The sequence below is a fragment of the Ambystoma mexicanum genome, chromosome 8 (genome assembly GCF_040938575.1).
Source record: "Ambystoma mexicanum isolate Mex_15411 chromosome 8, UKY_AmexF1_1, whole genome shotgun sequence".
NCBI lineage: Eukaryota > Metazoa > Chordata > Amphibia > Caudata > Ambystomatidae > Ambystoma > Ambystoma mexicanum.
Genome location: NC_090929.1, coordinates 542,449,274 through 542,474,880, shown reverse-complemented (window position 1 = coordinate 542,474,880; position 25,607 = coordinate 542,449,274). Strand labels below are relative to the sequence as shown.

At 45.0% G+C, this 25,607-nt stretch overlaps 1 protein-coding gene across 1 annotated transcript in view; it reads left to right on the top strand.

The window, feature by feature from the left end:
* Positions 1-25,607, top strand: part of CEP104 (centrosomal protein 104) — an 846,942-nt gene that overhangs the window by 264,702 nt on the left and 556,633 nt on the right. The window contains exons 9-10 of the mRNA XM_069610252.1: positions 19,131-19,367; positions 19,794-19,994. Coding sequence (XP_069466353.1) covers positions 19,131-19,367; positions 19,794-19,994 — 438 coding nt within the window. The remainder of the gene's footprint in view (positions 1-19,130; positions 19,368-19,793; positions 19,995-25,607) is intronic.

Genomic DNA, 25,607 nt, shown 5'->3' with positions numbered 1-25,607 from the left:
TGGAAGCACGGAAACCCAACACCAGACATTACTACTCCAGTAAATGGAAACACTTTGTCATCAGGTGTAATGGCGAAAACATCAGTCCAATTGAATGCACACCATCTCGCATTGTCCTGTACCTAACTCGCCTGCTAGATTCAGGCCTGGTTTTCAATTCCTTAACAGTCCACTTTGCTGCACTTTCAGCATAAACCACCTCCCAGAAGAAAGTATTGTGGTGGAAAATTCCAGTAATAAAGGCATTTATGGAGGGGATAAATGGAATTCATCCCCCTATTTCCAATCGAGCTCCCGGATGGGACCTGAATGTTGTGCTTAATAGACCAATGGGGCCTTCCTTTGAACCTATGCATAAGGCTAGTCTTAAAGCACTTACCTACAAGACCGGCTTCTAGGTGGCGATCAAATCAATAAGGAGAGTTGGTGAACTGCAAGCCCTTTCAGTTCAGGACCCATTTGTCACAATTGACAAGGATAAGGTGGTCCTGCGCACTCACCCAAGATTTGCGCCTACATTTATTTCAAAGTTCCATGTGAACCAGTCCATAGAACTACCCACCTTTTTCCAGAATCCCAATAACGTGGCAGAAAGAAGCCTCCACACACTAGATGTAAGGAGAGCGGTAATCGATTACCTGGAAAAGACAAAACCACCAAAAAGACAACCCAGTTTCAGTGCCAGCTGGTAGAGAAGGGGACTCTCTCTAAATCAGCTATTTCAAAGTGGATCGTAAACTGCATCACACTTTGCTACTCTTTCCAAGAGAGATCTACCCTTCACGCCTAGAGCACACTCTACTCGGTGCACAGGGGCTACCAAAGCATTCATTGCAAATATTCCTCTTGAGTCCATTTGTAAAGCAGCAACCTGGAGTTCTGTACACGCCTTTACACAACAATTTTGCCTAGATACACACTCTAGGTCTGGTTCTCAGGTGGGACAACCGGTGCTAAGACACTGTTCCTTCACACATCCCACCACCATCTCTGGGTACTGCTTGCTAGTCACATCATGTGATTCTAAGCAGATTAACAAGCATCAGAAGACATGCATTACTCACCGTAGTAGCATTTCTGATGATTGGATCTGCTTAGATTCACATGCGCACACCCTTCCTCCCCTCATGGAGTAGAAGGAACATGGACGAAGACATCTTACACCTTCTCTCTTCTGTACTCACTCACGCTGACTATAAGGCTCCCTCACGGCAGAAAAAAACAGTCTCAGGGACCTCGACCAGTGAGTGATTTTGGGTACACTACACTTCACGTTAGGGATAGTGTTACAATCTGCCCATGTAAACGTCCCCTTTCGATCTTCGAAAAGAAAGATGCAATTCTCTGCGATTACCACTAGATGTCAGACTATACGCACAGCATGTGAATCTAAGCAGATACAATCATCAAATGCGATTACGGTGAGTAATGCATGTCATCTTGTTTTAAGTGGCAGCCCTCCCCTTTTTCTAAAAATTAAATTAAAATATATATACATATAGTTACTAAAATAGATAAAATTGAACACAGACTGCAAAAATATATTACAATATCTATTGTAATTTATTTTATGCAGTTTTATTAATTCAAAACTCCCAATTGTTTGTTTATTTCTTGGTTACACTGTTAACTGGGGCAGTATTTTAGCTCGAATAAAAGCACTCCAGTCATTGCTCTTGTTACCTTTGCACGTAAAATCCTGCAATTCATTGGCTGATGCTGTAGCTGCGGCTACAAATAATATTGAAAAATATGCAACTTTGTGTATAGAATAATAACCCTTGAAATTCAAGGGAAAAACGTTATTTGCAGGGACCTTAAGGTGAGAAAGTAATGCAACAAAGCCCCTGAAATTCACCTAAAGCCACCTTAACTTTGCGCCCCCTGTTGCACAGTCTATGACCACAATGATGACATCACAGATCACATCAGTGATGACATCACTAATTATATGTTGTATGAGAACACTGATGAAATTACAAATCACATCAGTAGGTAACCCATCCTTTGGTATAGGCCTGTACTACACAAGTTGGTAGACTGACTAAGCAACCAGGCCTATCTCAAGAGGGCTCAATTTGAGATGTAGGGCTGTAACATAGAGATTCACAGTGAAAAGTATTCAAATAACACTTATACTCAAGGTTTCCTTTTAAAATAATGTTAAAATAATGATTAATTTAACAGTTTTAAACCAAGCCTTCTTTAGAAAGGGCAATTGGCAATGATAAAATACACTTCAAAAATACACTCCTTCAGATAAGTAAGTAGATACCCTTTTGGGATGTCACAAACACACTTCCCACACCCTGAGGTGACTTCAATTCATAGGACACTGTGGACATTGATATATCACTTGAACACTTAACTGCAATACTGGATTTGGGGCAAAAGGAAAATGTTAGGGAAACAATGGTTAACAAGTTTCTCCAAACAGGTAAGCACTTTATAATTACCCAATGAAATATAGGTTAACCCTTTCCCAGCTATTCAAGTAATTTATCTATTACTTTTTGGTGGGAGAGATAAACACAAAATCAGAGGGAAAGAAGAGTATGCAGGGAGCCAGGACAGCCAATGTCAATTGAGCAAAGTCTAGAGAAGCTGAGGCACTTCTTGAAGATAGCACAAAATCTTGCACAATGTTAAAGAGAGTTTTGTTGTGAAAAGAATCAATGTTGGGCCACAAGCTGGGAGGCTTGTGAAAAGCAAAGATGCAAGCAACTCTGCAAAGGCCAGCAAAAGCAAGTCTCCACTGAGAGCAAGCAAGCTACACACAAGCGGTAAGTACCCTGTACCTTGAGTCTGAAGAAAAGGTACCAGCTGTCTTCTGTTCCTGTTGTAGCCCTGCAGATCCTGTTGTTCCTGGACCTCTGTCCTGGGGACAAGAGGGAGTATGTCTGGGGACTCCTTCACTATGGTGTGAAGGTCAGCAGCAGCAATGGGTACACTCCAGGTCAGCAGTACTTTGCGGTTGCAACTACTCGCAAATAGCACCACTGCTGTTCTTGGACACCTTGTGGGCTCCCCTTGCTTCTGGGGTCCAGCACTCTGTTGAGAGGTGGCTCAGGCTTGGGTAGTCCTGCTTCAAGGGAGTCCTTAGGATCTTCCTGGAGCTCGGATCCGGCTTAAAGGCGATGCACTCGATTCTGGTCTTTCTGTCCCTTGACACTCGGTTCCAGCAGCAGCAATGAAGTGCACCCAACAAGGAGAGGGGTTCCAGTCAAGTTCGTCTTGGGGTCAGTTAGTCCCACCAACCCAAGGGAAGAAGTCGTCCTTTCCGGGCTTCTCTAGTCAATTCGAAATTTGGAGCTTCAGCACTGCAGCAGGGCTTCACCGGGCAAACCAACAGTCCAGGAGGGTGCAGCAAGCTTCTCTTTCAGCTTCTTCTTCGGTTCCTTCGTCCAGTTTTTGGCTCTACCTTCCTTGCAAATGACCTTGCATTTGATTCAAGTTTCTCCCATTCATTTGCAGCCTAGCTGACACTGAAACAGCAGGTTGGCTGTCCTCCAAGGACAGCCAGCCAGCTAATCAACTTTGGGTGCTTTCCCATAACCAAGGAGACTAAGCACAGGGAGTTTCAGGGACCTCCCTTGCTTCCTGAGCTGCCAGACGCGCTGGAGCCATAGGCGGGCTTCACCAGTGAATCCATCCAAAATGAAACAAACAAAGGGACTAAACCTGGTTTGAGCTGCAGAGTAAATGTCAAGAAGGACCTTACAAACAAGAAATGGCGAATAAAGAAGACTGTGACCATTTTGACAAAATGGGCACCCATTGGTGCAATACTGCAGCTGAGGATTCAGCGTGTGGTAAAAACGCACAATGGTAGGAAAATTAAACCACTGCCACCAGCCATTCATTGTGGCAAGGGTAACATAAAAAATGTTACATGAGAAGGTAGACAAAGGGGATACTAAGTAACCCCCTAGCACGCCACATAGGATGGTGTGTGCTGGGTCTACAAAGCGAAAAAGGTAAGTAAAGTCAATTTCACTTTACTGCTCTTGGATACAGTAGTTTATCCTAGAGAAGGTATTTGGATTTCTCTAAAGGTTTAAAGGACTTCTCAGTGACACTGCACTGAGGGTGCTGTGTGTCACTATACAAAAAAATGATGCCTATGGAGTTTGTCAGACTCCAAAACCAAAAGAAACACAGAGCCCAAATCAGATAGAAACGCATGAGAGAGTGGGAAAAAGGTCTCGCTCTCTCCAGGATAAAAATTAAAAGTCCTAAAGTCCAGCAAAAGAGCTGGCGGTCTCTAAGGTAGAAGGGAATTAACACAGAAATGAGAACTCTCCCTAACATTGATTAATTTTGGTGGTCAGTGTTACTTCTCCTGAAGTTCGCATGCCATTATGTCCCTTTTACTTAAGGTATATAGTACTGGGGCGTCCCCTGAGGTACCAAATCCCAGGGGTGTGACTTGTGCTCCACATTATTGCCCTACAGCGATTCTATCGCCCTACACCAGTTTTAGGGAGTGAGTTGGTGCCAGCTAGACTTTAGTTTTGGTTTCATAGAGGGTCCAAGCCAACCATTTTACTGCATTGGAGCCCAATGTAAATTTTTGGTAGCCATTGTGGTATCAATCGGTTGTTTTAATCCGGCTTTAAGCCAATTTGTGTTTCAGGGATTCCTTTATTGAGAGTGACCACTAGGTAGGCTTACAGTGACTATTCTGACCATGTGGTCTCTGGGGGCTGACAATGGCAACCTCTGTATTGGTCCTAACTGGTTTAGGTCAGTATAGGTGCCTGGAAGATCCCTCTAACTTCCTGTGGGGGTGTCTCTGGCTTAGTGGCAATTGCAGTGACCACCCATCTGACCCTTCCCCTCATATGCATGTGCATTTTGACCTTGTCCTCTCCCTGCTTTTCTCTTGCTGCTTGGTTCCTGCTGAAGAGTATGCCTGCTGTTTTTAAAACTTACTAAGTGCAGTGGTTTGGGCATATCCCAGTTTATTTGCCTCTGGAAGTCCAGTCTAGGTTTCTTGAAGACTCCTGCTGACTCGCCACATGTGCTGGGCCTATCCATCCACTGTGTAACAGTCTTTTTCACATTTACCGCTGCATACTACCGTTTACCAGATCACTGCAGCCCCCTGAACACCAGTAACAGGTCGCTGCTGGTGTCCAGACAGATGCTGCAACCTCACCATCCTAAGAGCATTTGACAGGGAAGAGCACCTCTCTAACCTCTCTAACCTTGGTAACTATTTTTCCCAGAAATAATTGAACATGTGAACACAGGCATTATGAACATGTATAGTAAAGGTAATGGCATATATCATGGGCACAAGGATCTTGAAAATGTTTTACTGCGTCAATGCAGAATTATATTGTGGGCACTTGCATTATGATCATGTAACTGTTTCTAAAATGTTCCATTAATTCTTTTAAGCATTTGGCTTTTTTGCTTCTTACAGTCTAAGGTTTTGATACATTATTAGGTGTGCATATGCAATAATTTTAATAGTATATCCTATCCAGTTAGCACCTGACACTCTTCCCCTATTCTTCTTCAGCTAGAAACCTCAGTGCCATCTATGGCCCTTCTCACACCTTCTCTGATTTAATTTCCAAACTGCAATGGCGGCTTGCCTTAACCTCCTAAAAATAAGAAAATCGGGTACCTCCTTCATTTCAACACTGCCAAGCATCTCACAAGTACTCTTGTCTGCTCTAAACTAGACTACTGTGCCAGCATCCTCTTTGTTTTCCCCAACTATGCTTTCTGTCCTCTCAACAAGGTAATTAACTTTGCTACCAGGACTTTCTTTGAACTCCCTCAGTTCACACCTGCTTCCTCATGCCGTCACCAGGCTGCATATGATATAATATGATATTTTATTTGTATCGCGCTCATACACAAGTGTTTCAGAGCACGACAAGGGAGGGGAACAGGGGAGAACACATCAACAATCTTACTAGGCCCAGTGACATTGAGTACGCGCTAGTGCATGGGAAAAGAGAAAGGGGAGAAAGTGCATGGACGGGGGAGAGAGGAGAGTGCGGAGTAGAGGAGAACAGATAAATAATTATAAATAGATAATAGAGGCAATAAACAGTGGTAGTGCAGCCAGCAAGTGACAAGTGCAGTGTGTACGGCAGCAAACTGGGTAAGTCTAAATAAGTGCAGAAAAGGGGGGGGAGGGTGGGGGACTGTATGGGTACAGATACAGTCCCCATTTCAAGGGGTGGCCAGGTGGCAGTGCAGGAGGGTGGCAGGTTGAGCAAGTACCTGGGCCCAGGGGACAGAGGGTGGGCAGGTGCACAGTGCCAAGAGAGCAGATCAGCAGGGTAGAGGTGGAGCGAAGGCAGAAGCAAAGAGGAAGGTTTTGAGGTGCTTCCGGAACCGGAGATGGTTCTACTCATGTTTTAGAGTGGCAGGGAGACTATTCCAGAGGGAGGCCCCATCCGAAGACAGAGATCTACCCCCAGCTTGTTTCTTTGAAAAACAACTGACCCTGAGGGAGTTAGAGGAACAAATAGCTCAAGAGGGGAGGTATTTACGGAGGGATAGCTGAAGGTATTGTGGACCCACGCCCCAGAAAGCCTTGTGGACAATGCATAGGGTTTTGAATTTAGTCCTTGCATCCACTGGGAGCCAATGGAGAGATTTCAGAGCTGGATAGATGCGATCCCAGGGCTTGAGGCCAAGGACAAGTCTTGCAGTCCCGTTCTGGATTAGTTGCACAGGGCAGAGAGTAGAGGCAGGTTGATTTAGGAAGAGGCTGTTATAATAGTCCAACCTGGAGAGAACCAGAGCTTGGGAGACAGTGAGCTTCTGGCGGAAGGAGAGGAAAGGCAGAGTACCTCTGACTGACGATGCAGAACAGGGCCAGATTTAAAATTCTTCTCCTGGTTCACAAATCTATCCACAGTAAGGCACAACAGTATCTATACAACTCTAAAAGCCTTCTCATAATACCTGCACTGCTTACTCGACTACCAATTCTTAGTAAATATTCCAGACGTTGAATAAAAAGTTAAGTTCTTCCAAGTTTCTTTCCCAATCCCACCACCCTAGGGGGAAGCCCAGAGGGAAATCCTTGACAAGACCGCCTCTGATTTTAAACAGGCAAGGGAGAGGTAGGGTTAGGACTTAACACCCATACAACCCTATAGCGAATGAGGGGGGATAAGTATGGAAACTCACCCCCTTACTATTAGGGGCTGCTGAATCCATTAGTCACACTAACTTCTACGCTTTGTCCACTTGCGGAAGGTTAAAGGGCCGCAGATGCAGAGGTCACTTTTGGCATTGGGTTTAGGTACAGCTAGTCATCTGCACGCTCTTGGCATGAAAGGGATGAAGACCTCCATGGATCAGGTGACCTCCTGGACATATAGAAGGTGGGATTCAGCAGGAGTCACAACAGTCGGGCAGTGATGGGCGATGCTTGTGGTGCGAAAAAAGGTGCAGTCCCTGCACAACTTCTCTTTGTTCAGAAAGACTAAAATTGCAGGGGTAGGCGTCTCGTTCCACAAATTGAAAATCTTCAATGTTCTAAGGATTAACTTGGAATGGTGACTGCTGCAGCGAGGTACCTGTTAGGAAGGTTTTCTCTTTTTTGCAACATTCTCTCCATATCTATGGACCCCCAAACCTTTTGTTTGTGTCCTTTGTCCTGACTATTGCCTTCAGCTTCACTCCACGTTTGCTCGTTGTTATGAGGAAACTGACCAATCCTTAAGGCTGTTAGTATTGGGAAACTTTATACATGTTATCTATTTTGTGGGTACCCACTTTTTCTCATTGCAGAATTCATCTTACAATGCAGTGCAATGTGGTTTCTTTTGTATGTTTCTTTTGTATGACCCTGAACTAAACTACACTCACAAAGATGTTTTGGTTACTTTAGATTTGCCTTAAGACAAGCAGGTGGCATCAGTTGCATTTGTACTATTTTTGCAATACTTTTTGTTAGCCTTACCGTGTTTAACGCGTTTGGCAAACTGCAGCTAGTGTTCATACATGGCTGTGCCACAGGGTTTCTGCTTGTTCTTTTGGCTATCTTGTCCTGTGGCCTTCTTCCGGCCCTGCCAGGTCAGGAAAATCCTTTTATGGTCACGCACTTGCCAAGGAAAGCCTTGATTTTTGTGGGTTAATGCAGGGCCATATGTGTGTGTTCCAACAAAGTGGGCTGGGACCGTCTGGTCCCAATCCACAAACTGGTTTCTGTATGTCTAGAGTGTATGCATAGAGTTCATGATCAGTAGTCCTCCCTGGACCACTGCTGGGGTGTGTTTGAGGAGCAGATCTTCCATTGGTTCAGCTGAGTTTGTCTCACCTGAGATTCTGGATAAGTAGTACTGCAGCCATCCCCTAGCGTTCCTGTAGAAATCCTGTGAGGAGCCAAGTATCCTGCCCAACTGTGAAGACCGTGGAAGACCTGTGGGCCTGCCCTAAGAAGGCCTTGTGACCAACATTTGATGCAGTCCCGTTGGAGCCCTGTCTGGCTGGTGATCTTCAGAAGGCCTTCGGTAAGGCCTTCGGTGTACTTCAACCACTGGAGTCGGGGGACCACAACCATTCCTGACATCTGCTCGGTGCCCAGCCCTCTGGAGTCTTAGGAAGCGTTCCTGGAACCATACTGTGGACTGAACAACTGCAGTTTGGGCTACAGTGGTAGAGGCGTCATGGTTCTGTGTTTCAGCTCTGAACATTGGGGACCATCAGCTTGTTCGGCATTCCAGCTTTAACAGGACCCGAGATAAGTTGCTGACTCGAACCACGACCGGTGTGTTCCTTTGTGGTGCCGTGCATGGATGGCGATCGTCAAAACTGGCTTCCCCGCGTCTGGCCCACTGCCTAGTGGAGTGCTGCATTGGTGTGAGTCGCATTCAACGACAGGAACAGGTTGCACCAGCAACTCCTGGGCTCTGGCGACCAGAAGCAACGGCAGGAAAACCGACCTCTGACGACCTGCCAAGTCTGAAGAGAAATCGGACTACGGAAGGTGAGTTGCAGCGATACTTACTTGCCCCCCTATCTCCACCTAGGTTTTGTAATACTTTGAAAATTTTGACATTTAGTGGATTTGGCAAAACGTGTTGCCGAAAGCCCTCCCAAAGCTACAGACAGTTTTATTTACTAGAATGCATCCTTACCTGACTTTGGAACCTTTCTCACATCCACAAGACCCTCATCCTAACTTATTCCCAGCTTCCAAAACCTCTGGAAACGTTGTGAACATTTAGGGCACAAGGCACCAGACAACTTGGTTGGACATCTAAAGGTAGGGTTGTATTCTTGTGGACTGCCATTGCAAATACTAATCACTGCCTTTCCTTTCAGTATCGTGGGGGTGGGGGAATTGTGTTATTGCACTGCCTACAGGGGTTGTATACACACATTTTGTTATGAGTGGTGTGTGATATTATTACTTGTTTATAGTCATTTTTATAGTGGTTGCTTGGGCATAAATAACTATAGTATTTTTATAACTAACTCTCTAAGTGTAATCCTTGATTACTTACCTTGTGGACTCATTGTGGACCGTTTACCAGGCTCACCCCTTCCTGAGTCTTGGCCTTGGCCACTATTCACTCTACCTTGATTGGTTTGGCTACAGCGCCCATACTTGTCCCTGTTCACTAACTAGGTCGGCCTCATACACATCTCTCCACTAGGATGTAGAAATTCAATCTAACTGTACTCCAGGAGAAAGCTGGTCAGTCCACCGAGTAGTCCATTGACTCTTCCAAAGGCCCAGTAAGTACAGCTCCTCAAGCAGGGGTCGAGGGGCAGGTTGTTCCCACCAGTCCAAGGGTTGAAGAACCAATGAAGGCCATCTAGAAATCAGGAGAGAGGAGCAGTGCTTCCCTGGGACTTGGCTGGAGGTAATGCTAATATTGGTCAGCTGCAACAGTTGTCCTCGGTTTGTCAGTGGTCTTCACTTTTCATAGGGATCTTGGCTCCAATGATGATCCCTCGAATGGTTGCAGGGCTTCTCTTTTTATCCAGGATTTTGACTGGAGTTGCCCCCACACCAACCAATTGTAAGGATCTGCACCATTCAAATTGGCTGGGGCTGTCCAATCATGGATAGCCTCTGGCTAACACACCTACTCGGCAATAGACACACTGTGGATTGGATGTGGACTGGCTCCAGATAGACCCAGCCCACACACATAGATTTCCACTTTGCCCAGGAAAGGGCTTTTCATATGTGGCAATTACGGATGTTGGCAATCTGGGAGAAGGCACAAAACGGCCAAAGGATAGGCGAAAATCTTGTGACACAACCATTTTAGGGTATATGGTACTCTAAATGGCATAATGTGTAAAAATGCAAAGGTGCACGAGTAAAAAGTAAAAGATATGGTAGAAAAATATCAGATGCCACCAGCCCATCCTTGACACATTATGAAATAGTATAAAAGTATAAAGTATCCTAGGCACAATTCACTTTAAGGTGATGAAGTAAATGGAGAAGACCCGCAATTCGCGCCTCTCCTGATAAGTGCTATGAATTGATGTTGTTCAGTTTTAATAATATATATAAGAAGCAATCAAAAGTCCATGTATTAATATGATTTATTGACACTCTGTATCAGCCGACACGTATTTCGACAAAGGCGTTGTTTTCAAGGCTGACAGTATTCTAACAAAAAATGATGCAAATCATATTATGATCATGTTTCAATAAATAATGAAAGAGAAAAAAAAGAATTAAAAAAAGAGGATAAAATATATAATGCATACACATTTTATAAAGAAAGACATCAATATTATTGAAATGGAAAATAATAGTACACAAATGAATAATAAGGTTCACATACCCAGTACCCGTACATGATATTTAAACCGCCGCGTCCAGCGGACGCGTCTTTGACACCAATATAACATTTCGGACGGGGATTGATCTCTTATATATGGTAAGTGCGCACTCTAAATAGAAATACTCTTTCAGGCAGTAATGACGAATTACCCAACAGGTAGTCTCATATCTAATTTATAGGAAATCCATTATGGATTGAGCATAACATGAACATTTAGATATATGGACTTGGAACGCCCATGTAATATAAGAGCTACAACATTACTGATAATGCAGAGGGTAAGCTTGCACGCAATGGGGCAACACACGTTGTGAGTGTTTTAATCCACCGCACTTTAATATTGACTTTCATTGTGTTTTCATCTCTGTGCTCACAGATAATTTACTGAATCAAATATCTGTCATGGACACTACTATATCAAGAACTATTTGTGATTGATATAATTATTTGGATCCTATCTACATTACAAATAGCAGAAGATAGGTGAGATTCTCTCATGGTAATAATGTTAGAGTACCGACAATTTATACTCTTTAATGAGCCCTTTTTCTCCATTTCAAATAACCAGCCACATATGCAACTAACACACACATAATACTAGGGTGGAAGAGAGAGGTAAAAATGGTGTTGCTTTGGGGTGCCGCACGTGCATGAATAATGCATGATCAGTGTGCTAATTTAGTATTCTAATATCTATTGACTCAAAATCAATAATGAGCATAGAAACATATTGCCATGCTTTCTTCTTTCTTTGCTCCTCCGCCACTATGAATATATTGATCTCTACAAACTGGGTATGTGAACCTTATTATTCATTTGTGTACTATTATTTTCCATTTGCAATAATATTGATGTCTTTCTTTATAAAATGTGTATGCATTATATATTTTATCCTCTTTTTTCATTCTTTTTTTTCTTTCATTATTTATTGAAACATGATCATAATATGTTTTGCATAATTTTGTGTTAAAATACTGTCAGCCTTGAAAACGACCCCTTTGTCGACTGTTTTACCTTCACTGTGTAGGAGTAGGCATACACAGTACTGACCACAGCAGCGCAGCTTAACTCCTTAATCTAGAGCTTTGGGACTGGTAGAGCGCATGCATCAGGACTTTTGCCTACTCATATATTTTTCACACTTTAAGGTGATGTGTGCAGTTTTAAAACAACATGTATTCCACTAAGGGAAACAGCATGTCAGACTACTGATAGTCTTAGGGACTGATCAGTTTCCCCATAAAAATGAGCAAAAAGCAAGGGAAGTGATCCTCAGGAAGCAGAGAATAGCAAAAATATAGTGTCCCACTGAAGTCTACGGTAGGAACGCAGCAAAAAAGAAAGTCTTTCTTAACACTTGGAAACAATTTATTTAATCACTCCGCGGGGAATTTCTAATCTGTGCCATTACAGACGTGAAAATGCCACATGTCCCTTGATCCTGCCACCAATAGTAGCATTCCATCTTGAACTTCTAAGTCACATCGCTGCTGCTTGGGAAATGCAAGCATTCCCTGTCAGCGAGGAGCGGTTAGATTCCCCAGGCATAGCAAGCAAGAGTTTGTCTTTATGCACCTTCCAAACTTGTGACAAACGCCAAGAAGTGATACCCAGAGAGCCTTGAATTGGTCATCATCACTACCAATTGCTTTGTGATGCTTCATTTTGCATTTTATTGATCCCATCCCATTATAGAATGTAACCAACCGTATGCAAATCGGTCTAGGATCTTTCCTAAGTGGGAGCAATCCATCTAGGTCATTACCCCTATTTATGGGAATACAATGAACCCCAGACACGTTTAAGCCTTCTTGAGCCATATCAGTGAGGCCCAGCTTCACTCATGAAGCACATCGTGCAAGGGTCTCATACCTAGGCATACTCCTCTCACCTAGGGAGTGCCCCTATGTTAGGCAGAAAGTCACCATTTTAGCACATGTTGTTTACCCCTTGTACTTTTGCTTTCTTTTTCTGGGTTGGACTTCATTTTCTCATAGCCAGGCCTAATCGCAAGCCTCACTGAGAGTGTACCTATGCATATTTTTTGTTTCTGCCTCAAGAGTCTTTGACTTCTAAGGTTGGGGTATCTCAAAGGTACCCTTAGTCTCCCATAGACTTCCTTCTCTTTAGTCTTGTATCTAGGGTGGTGGTGGCGGGTTGTTTGTTTGGGTAAAATAGTTCCCTTCGGTGGCTTTCATTTTACCTGGCTTGGTCTCTTTTACCCTCCTACCCAATTCATCAAAATGCAAGTGGTAGTGGTTTACCTCTGTTGACAAGTTGTTTTTCTGAGACCATGGCATCTTGTGTATATAGAAACATAACATAAATTGCAGTCCTACCAACCACCCAGTGCAGAGTAGGGAGTCACCAGTACAATGTACATTTTATACAATATATTCACCTTGGATTCCTTCTCCCTTCAATTCACACACCCTTTCAACACTTAAGGAATTTTTCTTTCATTTCACTCTTCGTGTAGCTCCCCTTCTGCTGCTTCCTCAACAGCTTTTTCACAATTTCTGTCTTATGGTTTTAACAAGGATACATTTCCATTATCCTTTCCTATCAGACTTTCGAGAATGCATACTTTCCTAGGCGTGTCCTCTCTGATACTTCGTTTCACTTAATCCTTCTTTGCCTTTCATTCGTTTGCTTCTTTTTCTTTGGAACGTTCGGCAACGTGTTGCTCACATGCTGCTAGTTTATTTCATATTTGATACTGCTTTCAAGTTCACTTTCATTCGTTCATCCCCTTAATCTCGGAGCCCTCAGCACGTCTCACAAAGGGTATATGTTGTCCCACAGGGGATCTTCGAGTCTGGGTACAATTCGATACGACAATTGTATTCTCTGTTCTGTTCTGCCTATGTGTGAATGAAAGGTCGATGAAATTACCGTGGCCCCGTTATCTACCAGGGCAATGATATTCTCCCAGATCAAGTGTTCCAATTTTAGATCAACTGAAACAAAGAAGTGATTATAATGACTTGGAGTAACAGGCAGAGTTAGATTCTGGGAATCCTGAGTGTTTACACCCGTCCGAAGAGTTCCTATTGTGGGCAGGTGGTTTGTTTCCCATATTTGGTGAAGGGTTTCGGGGGCAAGAACAAACTGAATGTCCTGTTTCGCCACCGTTACTACCCATCTGCATTGGTTCAGTTCCCTTGTAGGCGACATGATCCCTTTTGCAAGGAGAAAGGACAGGACTGTGTAGTTCCCATCTCTTTCTTTTCCCTTGCATCGCCGTTCAAGGCAGATGACTAATGCAATGTAGTCATTGAGGGTATTGTGTAGTATGATTACTTGACATACGGCATCTTCCATTTCCTCTCAAGCTTTTATGAAGAATTATGATTTTGGCATCATCCGGCCATTCCATTTCAGTTACTAACCCTTTACAATGAGTGATGTCTCGGTTCCCCTGTCTTATGTCTAATAATAGTTCCTGTGTGAGGGATTGAGCGGCATACTGCCGGTCAAACATTACTTGGAAAGATTTCAAGAACTCAGCATTGTCTGTCAATAACGGGCTGTTGTTATTGACAAAAGGGGTGGGCCAGGACAAGGCAGTTTTTTCTAGATTAAACAATATAAAGGCCACCTTAGTTTGATCACAAACATACAGTTGGGGTTTATTCAAATAATATATCCAGTATTGGGTCCCTCTCCCTCAACAACTCTGCACTTCATATTGCCTTACCCAAACACCGCCACAGCATTTTGCAGTAAAATAATTCAGTAACAAATCGAAGGGTGGATGGGGAGAGAAAGCTGCAAAGAAAGAATGCTGTAAAAATACATGATACAGACCAGTTCTTGAAAGAATACAGGGACCTGCATAGCATCCTCATGATTTCTCTTGTAGTTGCCATCTTTTTCCTTGCTTCAGTTCTCATGCCCAGATTTGACAAGGTAAGCAACCAGACCTTTTGGGTTATGTAGCAAATTTCTGGGGGCAACCCAATCGCAATGGGGGCTGCCACCTTTAACTTTTCAAACAGTCCTGATGTAGCCGCACTTTTAATGGACAGGCAGTAGTCCTGACCATATATGGCAACATCTCTCGTTGGAAGAATGCCTGGCTGTGTAAAGCAAGCTGCACCCTATTATCAAAATAAGGCTGCGCCAGTCTAGTGGAGATCAGACAGCCAGCTGTGCAAGGAGACTTCTCACAAGGAAACAGGATGACTTTTTGGCATCCTAACACTAAGGGAAATTGAATCTCACAGAGCACATTCAGTATACTTCTCACTGATGATGACTCGTCGGAAACAAGTCAGTTTCACCAGCTCAAGGAAAATGACAAATAATCAGTACTTCACACCAGAGGTGTAGGATGGTATATTTGATCTCACATACCCAAAACACAATCCTTTTCTATCAGCGGTTATAAGAATGTCCTATATAGAGGGCGGAAGGAGGAGGGAGCGGGAGGTGTGGGGGGCCGTCTGCCATGTGCTAATTCTGCCTGTAATGTTTTCACTCTGCTATTTTGCAAAAATAAACACAGTTTAAAAATGTTTTAAAAAAGAATGTCCTATTTGTCGTAACCATATTTTAGGTGTTTATCATATAGCAGATCAATATTCTGAAACCCATTTGTTTGAAATGCTGATGCTTATTTGCAACAGATTCCAATAACAAAGTTGGGTTTTGTGTTATGGTGGTGCATGCCTGTTCCAGTGCAGACAATCTTACTCTTGTCTGTGGTGCAAATTGTTTTCATTGTATGTGGTTGTGAGGCCTATTTTGGGAGCCCCTGTTCTATGCGGTTTAAGCTCTTTTCTGCTTGTTACAGTGCCGCTACTAATGTTGTATAGCCAAGAAACAGCACAAAAACAAATAAAAGAAGCATCCAAGATTGAGATCGACTGCCCCTGTGACCTCTGACAGTTACTTTGGGGATATAAGCACTATCCTTTGGGCGTCCATTCGCCTGGGTGTCCAGAGCAAAGGGAAGATGGGCCTAAGGGTTGCTACTCTATCCTACTCTATTTCATTCTGTGTTCCGTATTAGCCCCTGTTTGCCACAGATTGCAGAAAATGCTATGCCTTGCACACAGACAAAAGTCAAATCTAACTCAAACACTCCACTAAAACAACTATTTGCATACACCTGGACCTGTGAGCACCCCTAGCTTCCTAATTCATCTTTTGAACCGTCACCAGTCTGTATGACTGACGATGCAAAACGGGACCAGATTTAAATGTCCTCTCGGTTCGCAAATCTATCCATGGTAAGGCACCACTGTATCTATCCTCTATCTAACTCTACAAGTCTTCTCGTAATCTCTGCTCTGCCTCCTCGACTACCCTTGTGGCTCCTCGCCCTCCCTGTGCTTCCTCTTGCTTCTGCTCCTTCTCTCTTCTTGCTCTACTTGCATGGAATTCTTTTCCCCTGGACATCTGAGAAACGTCCACACAGATTTGTACAAAGCCAAACTAAAAGCCTACCTCCTTGCCTCAGAGTTACCCCCGTAACCTACCTCTCATCTGCCTGCTAGCTAAAATTTTTCCCATACCTCCAATTTGCCTCTGTCCCTCACTTCCTCGGCCTCCGCTCTAGCACTTGCTAGGGAGAATTCTCAGAAATGTGCTAATTCCCTCCACCTTAGAGACCCCCAGCAACTTTGCTGGATTTTGAGGACTTTACTTTTTTAACCTGGAGAGAGTGAGACCCCTTTTCCCACTCTCTCATGTATTTTAATGTGAATTTTACCTCTGTGTTTCTTTTGGTTGTGGAGTCTAACAAACTCCATAGGCATCATCTTTGACACTGTCTCATAAAGCACCTTCAGTGCAGTGACACAGGGAAGTCTTCCAGATTTCCAAAGCTTTAAATAACTTCTCTGAAATAAACTACTTTTTCCCAGAGCAGTAAAGTGAAATTGACTTTACTTACCATTGTAACTTTCTAGACCCAGCACAAACTATCTTACAATACAGAGCAGTAAAGTGAAATTGACTTTACTTACCATTGTAACTTTCTAGACCCAGCACACACTATTTTACAATAGAGTGCTGGAGGGGTTACCTAGTAGCCCTATGTCTAGCTTCTCATGTAACATTTTTATGTTTCCCTTTTCTCACTAAATGGCTGGTGGCAGTGGTTTTTGTTTAACTACCATGGTGTGCATTTACTGCGAGCTGCGTTCACAGCTGCTGTAAAGCAACCACAGGCGCCATCTTTGTCAAAATGGCTTCCGATCTTCTTATTTTGCGATTTCTTTGTGGAAAGGTCCTTCTTGAGATTTACTCTGCGCGCCAAACCAGGTTTGGTCGCTTGGTTCATTTTGCCTTTGGCGGGATTCACGAGTGAAGCCCGTCTCTGGCTCTAGGGTGTCTGGGGTTGGCAGGAAGTGAGGGAGGTGCCAGAAACTCCCCGTGCTTAGTCTCCTAGGAGACCCAAATGCACTCTGTAGTGATTGCCCGGCTGACTGTCCAGCAAGGACAGCCACCCTGCTGGGTGATTGACAGCTAGGCTGGAATGAATGCGAGAGAACTAAAAAAAAGGCGCGTCCTTTGGCTTGGAAGGCAGAGTTGACCACTGGACGAACGAACCGAAGAAGAGCTTGAAGAGGACCCTGCTGCAACTCCTGGACCGTTGGTTTGCGCGGTGAAGCGCTGCTGCAGTGCCGAAATGGCAAGTTCGCATCAACGGAGAAGCCCCTGCGACGACGACTTCTCCCCTTGAGTTGGTGGGACCAATCAACTCCAAAGTAAGCCACCTGGACATCCATCTCAGAGCTGGTTGAATTTCCACAGAGTTGCTGCTGGAAACCGTATAGCCAGGGAGAGGAACATCCGATTGTGTGCGTTGATTTTAAGCTGGCCTAGAGCTTTTGGAAGATCCTCCGGACTCCCAGGAAAAAGGACTGTCCGAGCCTGAGCCCCCTCAACAGAGTGCTGGACCCCAGAAGCAAGGAAAGTCTATCTCGACAGCCAGTAACCGCGGTGTTGCTATTTGCAGAAGACACAAGGGCTGAAACACTGAACAGCCACTGAAAGCGAAGTTTGCCGGTTGCATGTTTTGACTGTCCCAGTGCATTGCAGGAGTCCCCCGACGTCCTCCCTCTTGTCCCCACGACTGAGGCCCAGGAACCTTGAGATCTGCAGAGCTCCACAGGAACAGAAGTCATCAGCTGCATCTTTTCTTAATTTCTAAGGTACTGTAAAACGAGTCTAAGAAAACTTAACTCTTACTATAGAGTTGCTTTGAAACTTCAACCATTCACAAGTCTAATCCGTTTAGTGCCTACATTTGATTCTTCTTTTCATCAAGGAACTTGTGCAAAGACTTTTCCATTTACTTACCAGAAGTGCTTAATCATATACAAGACTTTTGCCCATTGACTTTGGCTTAGCCTATTGAATTATATGACTCTTCTTGAGGGATCCAAATGTATTTACTTGCTTAAAATATTTGTGGTCTCTTGTTGTTCTAATAACCTTTGCCTTTTACCAATTTCTAAAAGTATTTTAAATGCTAACAGTAACATATTCATGTCCCCAGCACCCTAGCTATTGAAGTCACCCGTGGGTGTAGGTTGCGTCTGTGGGCCATCCCCAAAGGGTCTTTACTGGTTTAGAAACTAGGAGTGTACAGTATTGAAGTGTATTTGTGTGTTACTATTATATTGCGCCCTTCTGAAGAATGCTTTCTAACTGATGATAAATTATTTATTTTTTATGCAAGAAACCTTGAGTGTAAGAGTTTATTTGAATGCCTATAACTGTGAATCTCTGTGGTGTAACTCCACTACAGCTCACATTTACCCCTCTTGAGATAAGCCTGGCTGCTCAACACGCTACCAAAACTGTGTAGTACAAGCTTATACCGAAGGTTGGGTTGCCTATACCTGTAGTTATAGTTGTTTGTAGTGTTCTCAGAGGGTACTGCATGCAAACTTTGCCTAACAGCACTTCACCATCATGGGCACACCCTAAGCACAGCTGGCTGTACCACCTACCTGCACTTAAAACAATGTTCTTTGTCCTTAATCTATGTATCTCTGCTTATGGATTGTCCCCGGTGACTGTTCCATTTACTCCCCTCCGCAACTTGGTCAGTATGCCCTCAAACTCTACCCATTGTAAGAAGCTTATCACTTCCCGTCAAATCTCATTTCTTATCTATTTTACATTGTTTTATTATCAAAAGAGCATTGTTACCCCTAGATATGATTAAAATAAATCCTTAGGGTGGGTGTCGTAAATCATCCCTAAGTTTGCAGTCTGTTCAGGGACCATTCAAGTAGAGGAGTGTGATGTATATTACCTGGCTGTGCAACTCTGTTTCATCACCAATCTTTCTGTTTCCTACTCTTTCCAATTTAGATCCATAAAGCCTCCGATTTGCCTCTTGAGCCTCTTCAGTCTTCTGTTAGTCCCCGTCAGCATAAAGCAGAATCTCCCCCGCACGAGAGGAACAGAAGTTTGGAGAAGAAAAACAGGCGAGAACTGGATCCACCTCGACTGGAAGAGTCTCAAAAGCATTTCTCTTCCAGGCCTATCCATCACCATCGTTCCCCCAGTCCTCCTCCATCACCAGTGCAGATTCTACCAAGGATAAACGTAAGTTGCTGTGTGAAATAATCATGTTAAGTATCTGTGGCAAAATGTTTAGTATCTTAAAGCGTAAGGCAGCAACGAAACCGAAAGTAATAAAATCCTGCCCACTTTCAAACATAGGTAATATTTGGAGGCCATCCATGGTAACATTTGAAATTAAGGACGGTCTCCATGTAGCATAGGCATATCATATTTAATTTAAAAAGGACATACTGTTTCCCCAACTTTTTTGTCCTCCTCTCAACCTGCTTAATTACTGTTATTATTACGTATGTGAAAAGTAACATGGACATCATGGGCTGTTTCCAGCTCCAAGAGGGCTCTGTATTAGATCCTTTGACACAAACCAAGACCCTTTGCAAGTGTGAATGATCCAAAGATGAGAACAATATTCTATAATGACTGCTCTTCCACTCTCTGTCTCCACAGACAGATGCCTTACCATACGACGAGAGGCCTCTTCCCGCTCTTCGTAAACAACAAGGAGAGATGTCTTACCTTGAACCAGAAACCAATGAAGAGGAGGTCAACGATACTCCAAGAAGCGGTATCACGGGGGAGCCGGAGCCCTTAACGGAGAAAGCCTTAAGAGAGGCCAGCTCTGTCATTGAAGTGTTTGGAGAAGCTTTGGTAAAGACCAGACATACTTCTACAAGCATTTTCCTGCAAATGTGTACGTGTGGTGATGCAACAGTTTTACAGACCGGTTTGAGAACAAGCATATTATTAAATCATTCTAGCAGTTTGGAGAAAACCTTATTTTACTTTTGAATACTGAGACAAGCTTATTGCCTGATCTCATATCATAGGCAACAGCGAAAGTTCACTTTAGAATGATTCAAATCATGTTTATTCGAAACACAAATAGAAATCCATGAAAGTGAAGTACAATACAATGAAACAATTACAATGCGTCCTAATAGCATCTATGTTTCAGTTATATCTGTACAAATGTAATAGCATTTTGATTCAATTAGCTCTGTGGGTTACCTTGACCTGAATGTCCACCCCTTCATGTGAAAATCTATCCACTGTCAGATGAGTAAAATGTCAGACAGCACTAATAAGAAAAATAAAGTAGGTTTGTACTGTTTAAAATGAAGAATCTTTAACAAAGGCACATAATCGTCTGTAAAACTGAATGATCTAAAGGACAAAAAAACATGGTGGCTAATTGTTTCAATGACACTCATATTACACATACATTCATATCATAAATTCCAACCGGTCATTCCACCTTTGAGAGTGACTAGTGGAAGAAAACAACGAGATCGAAGTGTAGTCCATAACACCTTCTGATGCATTGAATGTGTATGATATAAATCTGACTACTGGGTAGGAACTTAATCTTTCACAAGATGCGCATTATATGTTGATTTAATAAATTCATTATTTATTTTATTTTTTTGGCTATCATTAACTTTATTTGGAAAATAAATATCCATCAAAGTACAATTTTCACAATATAAAACATTAAAAACAAGATTTACTTTAATATCCACATCATTCTTGATGTCATAAAATCATTATACACAGAGTATATGTACAATAATAAAACCAATGTCGACTTGTGTAGATCCAAACCTTAATATCGCACATACATACACACAAATCCTTACCCATCCTACTACTCTGGGAAAATGTTACCTTTTCTAGCTTCTAACATCCTCTTATTAAATGCAGGTCTTACGGTCGGCCACCAGGGGGCGCGCGGATGCAGACCTTGTTCGCGTGAGCTCCCGTCACACGGTCCCCTAAAGCGGATTGAGCCCCCATCTCTAGGGACCCCCCCGGACCTAAAAGTTGGCGTAGAGGTGTTGGAAGGTCCCCTCCGCAACTCAGCGAAATCCCGTCCAAAATCGGACAAGAATTCCGGGAGATAGAGACTTGGGCGCTCCGCGCCGAAAACGAAACCAACCCTGCCCAGAACGGACACCACGCAGCCCAGAGACCTCGGCAATCTTCGCGTGCTTCGACCCGTGGTGAGGGAGCAGCGGCCGGATATCCATGCACCCCACCCTCACAGGAACGACCCGCCGGTGGAATACGTGATATCCAGCACCCAGCCGAGCCACGCGCTGTGAACACTCCCGAGGAACACGCGTCGCTGAGCGCGTTGGCCTCCCTCTCCAGCTACGAGGCGAAAGGCGGCCCTTCCCCCGACGCGGCTGTGGCGGACCCCGCCGAAACTCCAAGTAAGTAAGTCCGCTTACTGGCACCCCCCGCCGGAAATCCGCCTCCCCATCGAGGAACGAATCAACCCAACGCTGTGGGCTGAGGCCCCACACGAGGCGACGTAGACCCCGGAAACCCGGCTGCGCTCGACTCCACCGGAACCCCCAACCACACAGACCCTCACAGGCCCACGGGCGGCAGTCACACCGCGAGGTACCCGCAGCTTCCCTGCGCCGCACGTGGCCCCCGGTGCACCCCGATAACACCGAAGGACACAGCCTCATAGAGTGGACACATTCCATCATCCCTGTTAGGACCCCACCAACCCGAACCCCGCCGAAGGCTCTCTCCACACATCCAGAGCCAACGGCTATACGCGCTGACCACAAAGAGAGAGGAATCCAGGAAGAAAAGCGAGAAAGGCCCACACGGCCCGCACACCGCCAGGTGCCCTCTGGGAGGTCAGACGGGGTGACCCGCACAGTCCGTTGGGATTATCCAACCACCGCGGGGCCCGCAGAAAGGGGGTGACTCCGAGACACGCACGCTCCGCAGATCCACTGAACGTTGGGACTCCAAGGCGCTACAGAAGAGGAATAGAACCCGCAATGCTTCACAATGGGAACACTCTCTAGACTCAACTCTCCCTAGATACACTGGAGAACTGCCTTGTCACACACCGCTGAGGGAATGGCCCCCTGACTCACCATTGTCCTCTCGGACACACCAACAATACCAAGAAAGATACAGGGGCGTGTGCCTTCTCAGTGGTGTCCACAGTCCTAACGAGCGGACTCATCTAAAAGTCTAGAACAGACTCTCACAAGCGCATGAACCCCCGACAGAAGCTCGCCATTTACGCCTACAACGCAAACCCTGATCCCACCGGCGACCTGAAGATGACGTCTTTGATAACCCCGACCCCGGATGGGGACACAGTGGCAACGAAAGGCGACATTGCGGGCTTACTCGCAGAGATCAGGAACATGAGTGCCAGCATTGGCGGAAAAATTGATAAACTTATACAGCGGATCGACAACATTGAGGACAGGGTCGAAGGGATAGAAAATAACCAGACCTCGATTGATACCCTTGAAACCCAGCTGTCTCTATGGATTAGCGAGCTAGAGAAGAAGGAACAAGTGTGCAAGTTGAAGATGGATGACTTGGAGAATCGAGAAAGGAGAAATAACCTGCGATTCTTTGGCATTCCAGAAAAAGAGGGGGAAACTGAAGAGGACCTAAAAGCGACCATACATGACATCATCAAGCTCCTCGTTGCTGACGATAATATTGATGAACCCAAAACGGAACGCATCCACAGGGCAGGGGGGCCACCCGGAGGACCCCGATCCGTCCTCGCCCGCTTCCATCATTACCAAGACAGATCGAAGGTGCTAGAAAAGGCGAAGAACGGAAGCACCATCACCCTGAGCGGGGCACAAATATCGATTTACCAGGACCTCTCCTCTTTAACCCTCGCAATGAGGAAAATGTGCAAACCACTCACCACATGGCTTAAATCTCGAGACATAAGATACAGATGGGGTTACCCCTTCTCCCTCTCCTTCGATCACGATGGATCGAAAATCAGACTGAACTCGGAAAGAGAAATTAAGGACTGCATTTTTGACCTATTGGGTCACCGATCTCAAGAAGAATCAACTGATCATGCACCCCGCGAGGACAGAGAATGGCGAATACAAGGTCCGAAGAGGAGGAAAGTTAAAGGCTCGAGAAAATACCGTAGAGGAAATGGCTCGCCGGAAGGATCGAGTTGATCACATCTCCTCGCAGCACTACTCAGATAAGTTGCATGCCGGGGAAAATAAGACTGAAGGACATCCCGCATGCAAGGTGTCTCGATCCCACCCGCGCATAGCGAATATGTACACCTGGAGGGGGGATTCCAGGGGGCTCTAAAGTTTATATTGATGTATACATTGCAAGGGGACTGTGAAGTAGCGGTCTCCACTGGTGGTTCGGTTATGAGCCAGTGCTTTCAACTCGGCTCAATCGAACGCCACCGAACACATAGGGGGAGGGAAGGAAAGGGAAGGGGAATGGAAGCTGGCTTCGCGTCAGTGATTTGGATGAATAGCTCACACGGGGAGATGGGCCTGTGGTCCTCCGATCATCATGGGGAAACAATGGAAAGATCAGCGCGCCCTTGTGACATGAGATACCACCGTCGTGATGACGGCTGAGGCATGCTCCAAGGGCATCGTGAGGGTGGGCACATTGAATGTGAAAGGCCTGAACTCGCCCACAAAAAGGTCTCTTGTCTACAGAGAGTTCCGGAGGTCGAAATTTGATATCCTTCTCCTACAGGAGACCTAGTACGTGAGAGGCGAAGAAAAAACAATCTTGGGGAAGCGGTCCGGGCTGGAGTTCTGGGGATCGGGCCCGCTGCGCAAAGGTGGGGTGGGGATCCTGGTTAGAAAAGGAATACATCTAACGATCACGAAGGTTTGGGCGGATGTAGAGGGCCGAGCGCTACTTATCACGGGCGCCATAGGTAAACTGGCTATCACGGTGGCCACGATCTACTCCCCAAATGTAGGTCAGATCCGTTATCTCTCCAAAACAATACCTAAAATTATGCTAGAAGCGACCGGCCATGTAATACTTGGTGGAGATTTCAACATTTGGGCGGACCCCGAGATGGATTGGCACCCCGGCAATCCCCAAACAAGGGACAAACCCACTGGGGACTACACCCAATTTAATAGGATGATGGAATTGTATGGCTTGATGGACGTGTGGCGTTGTATGCACCCCACAGAGAAGCGGTACACCTTCTTTTCAGCCCCACACAACACACACACCCGCATTGATTATCTCTTTTCCTCGAGAGACCTATGTGATACAGCCTCCTGTTCAGATATCGATACAATCTCATGGTCAGATCACGATGTGGTACGAGCTGATTTGGTATGGGGCTCCCTCCCGATAGGAAGGGGTAGATGGCGATGTAACAAGTCCCTTTGGAAAGATGCAGTTTTTAAACAAGAAATGCAAACCGCAATTGAGGAATACTTCCAACTGAACGATAATGGTGAAGTCCCCAAACAGGTAGTCTGGGAGGCGGCCAAAGCCACATGGAGAGGGGTCTTAATGAGAGAAGGGGCCAGTAAAAAAAGGGAGAGAGCTTTGATCGAAAACAGGCTCTGCAGGGAAATTACCCAACTAGAGACGGGAACAATCAATAGTGGAGAGGCTGACTCTGAACAGGTTTTAGAAGCCAGGAAAAAGAGGGAGGAACTCCGTCTCCTAGAACATGACTTAATAGCCCGCAAACTTCTCCTCTTAAGGCAGAAGTTTTACGAGAAAGGGGACAAAGCGGATGCGTTATTGGCAGCCAGGCTGCGGGCACAGCAAGCCGACAGAAGGGTCCACGAAATATCCGATTCAGAAAACACCCCGGAAGGGGCCCAAACCACCATCCCTGAAAAATGTGCCGACTTCTTTGAATCTCTGTATACCCCCGACGGAGATCCCGATACACCAGGCATCCAAACATACTTAAACGACATTGACATGCCTGAACTTACAGCCACAGAAACGGAATACCTTGACAGCCCCATAAAGACCGAGGAGATCCATGAAGCCATAAAGAGACTTACACTAGGTAAATCCCCGGGGGAGGATGGGTACTCGGCAGGATTTTATAAAACATTCGCTACACAACTCACTCCCTTCCTCACCGATCTCTTCAATCAGATCCTGGAGACGGGGAAACCCCCCGATTCATTTACAAAGGTGATCATTGTGGTCATTCCAAAGGAGGGGAGAGACCCTGCGAGATGTGGCTCATATCGCCCAATTTCTTTACTAAACTTAGACGCGAAAATTTATGCCAGGGTCTTAGCCGCTAGGATCGAATCATTCCTCCCACGTCTCATCCACGCTGACCAAGTAGGATTCATATTAGGCCGTCAAGGCGCGGACACCATGCGCAAAACCCTCCACCTGATACACGCCTCCCATAGTCTCCACACCAACCCTGCAATGCTTTCTATTGATGCGGAAAAGGCGTTCGAAAGGGTAGAGTGGGATTTCTTAATG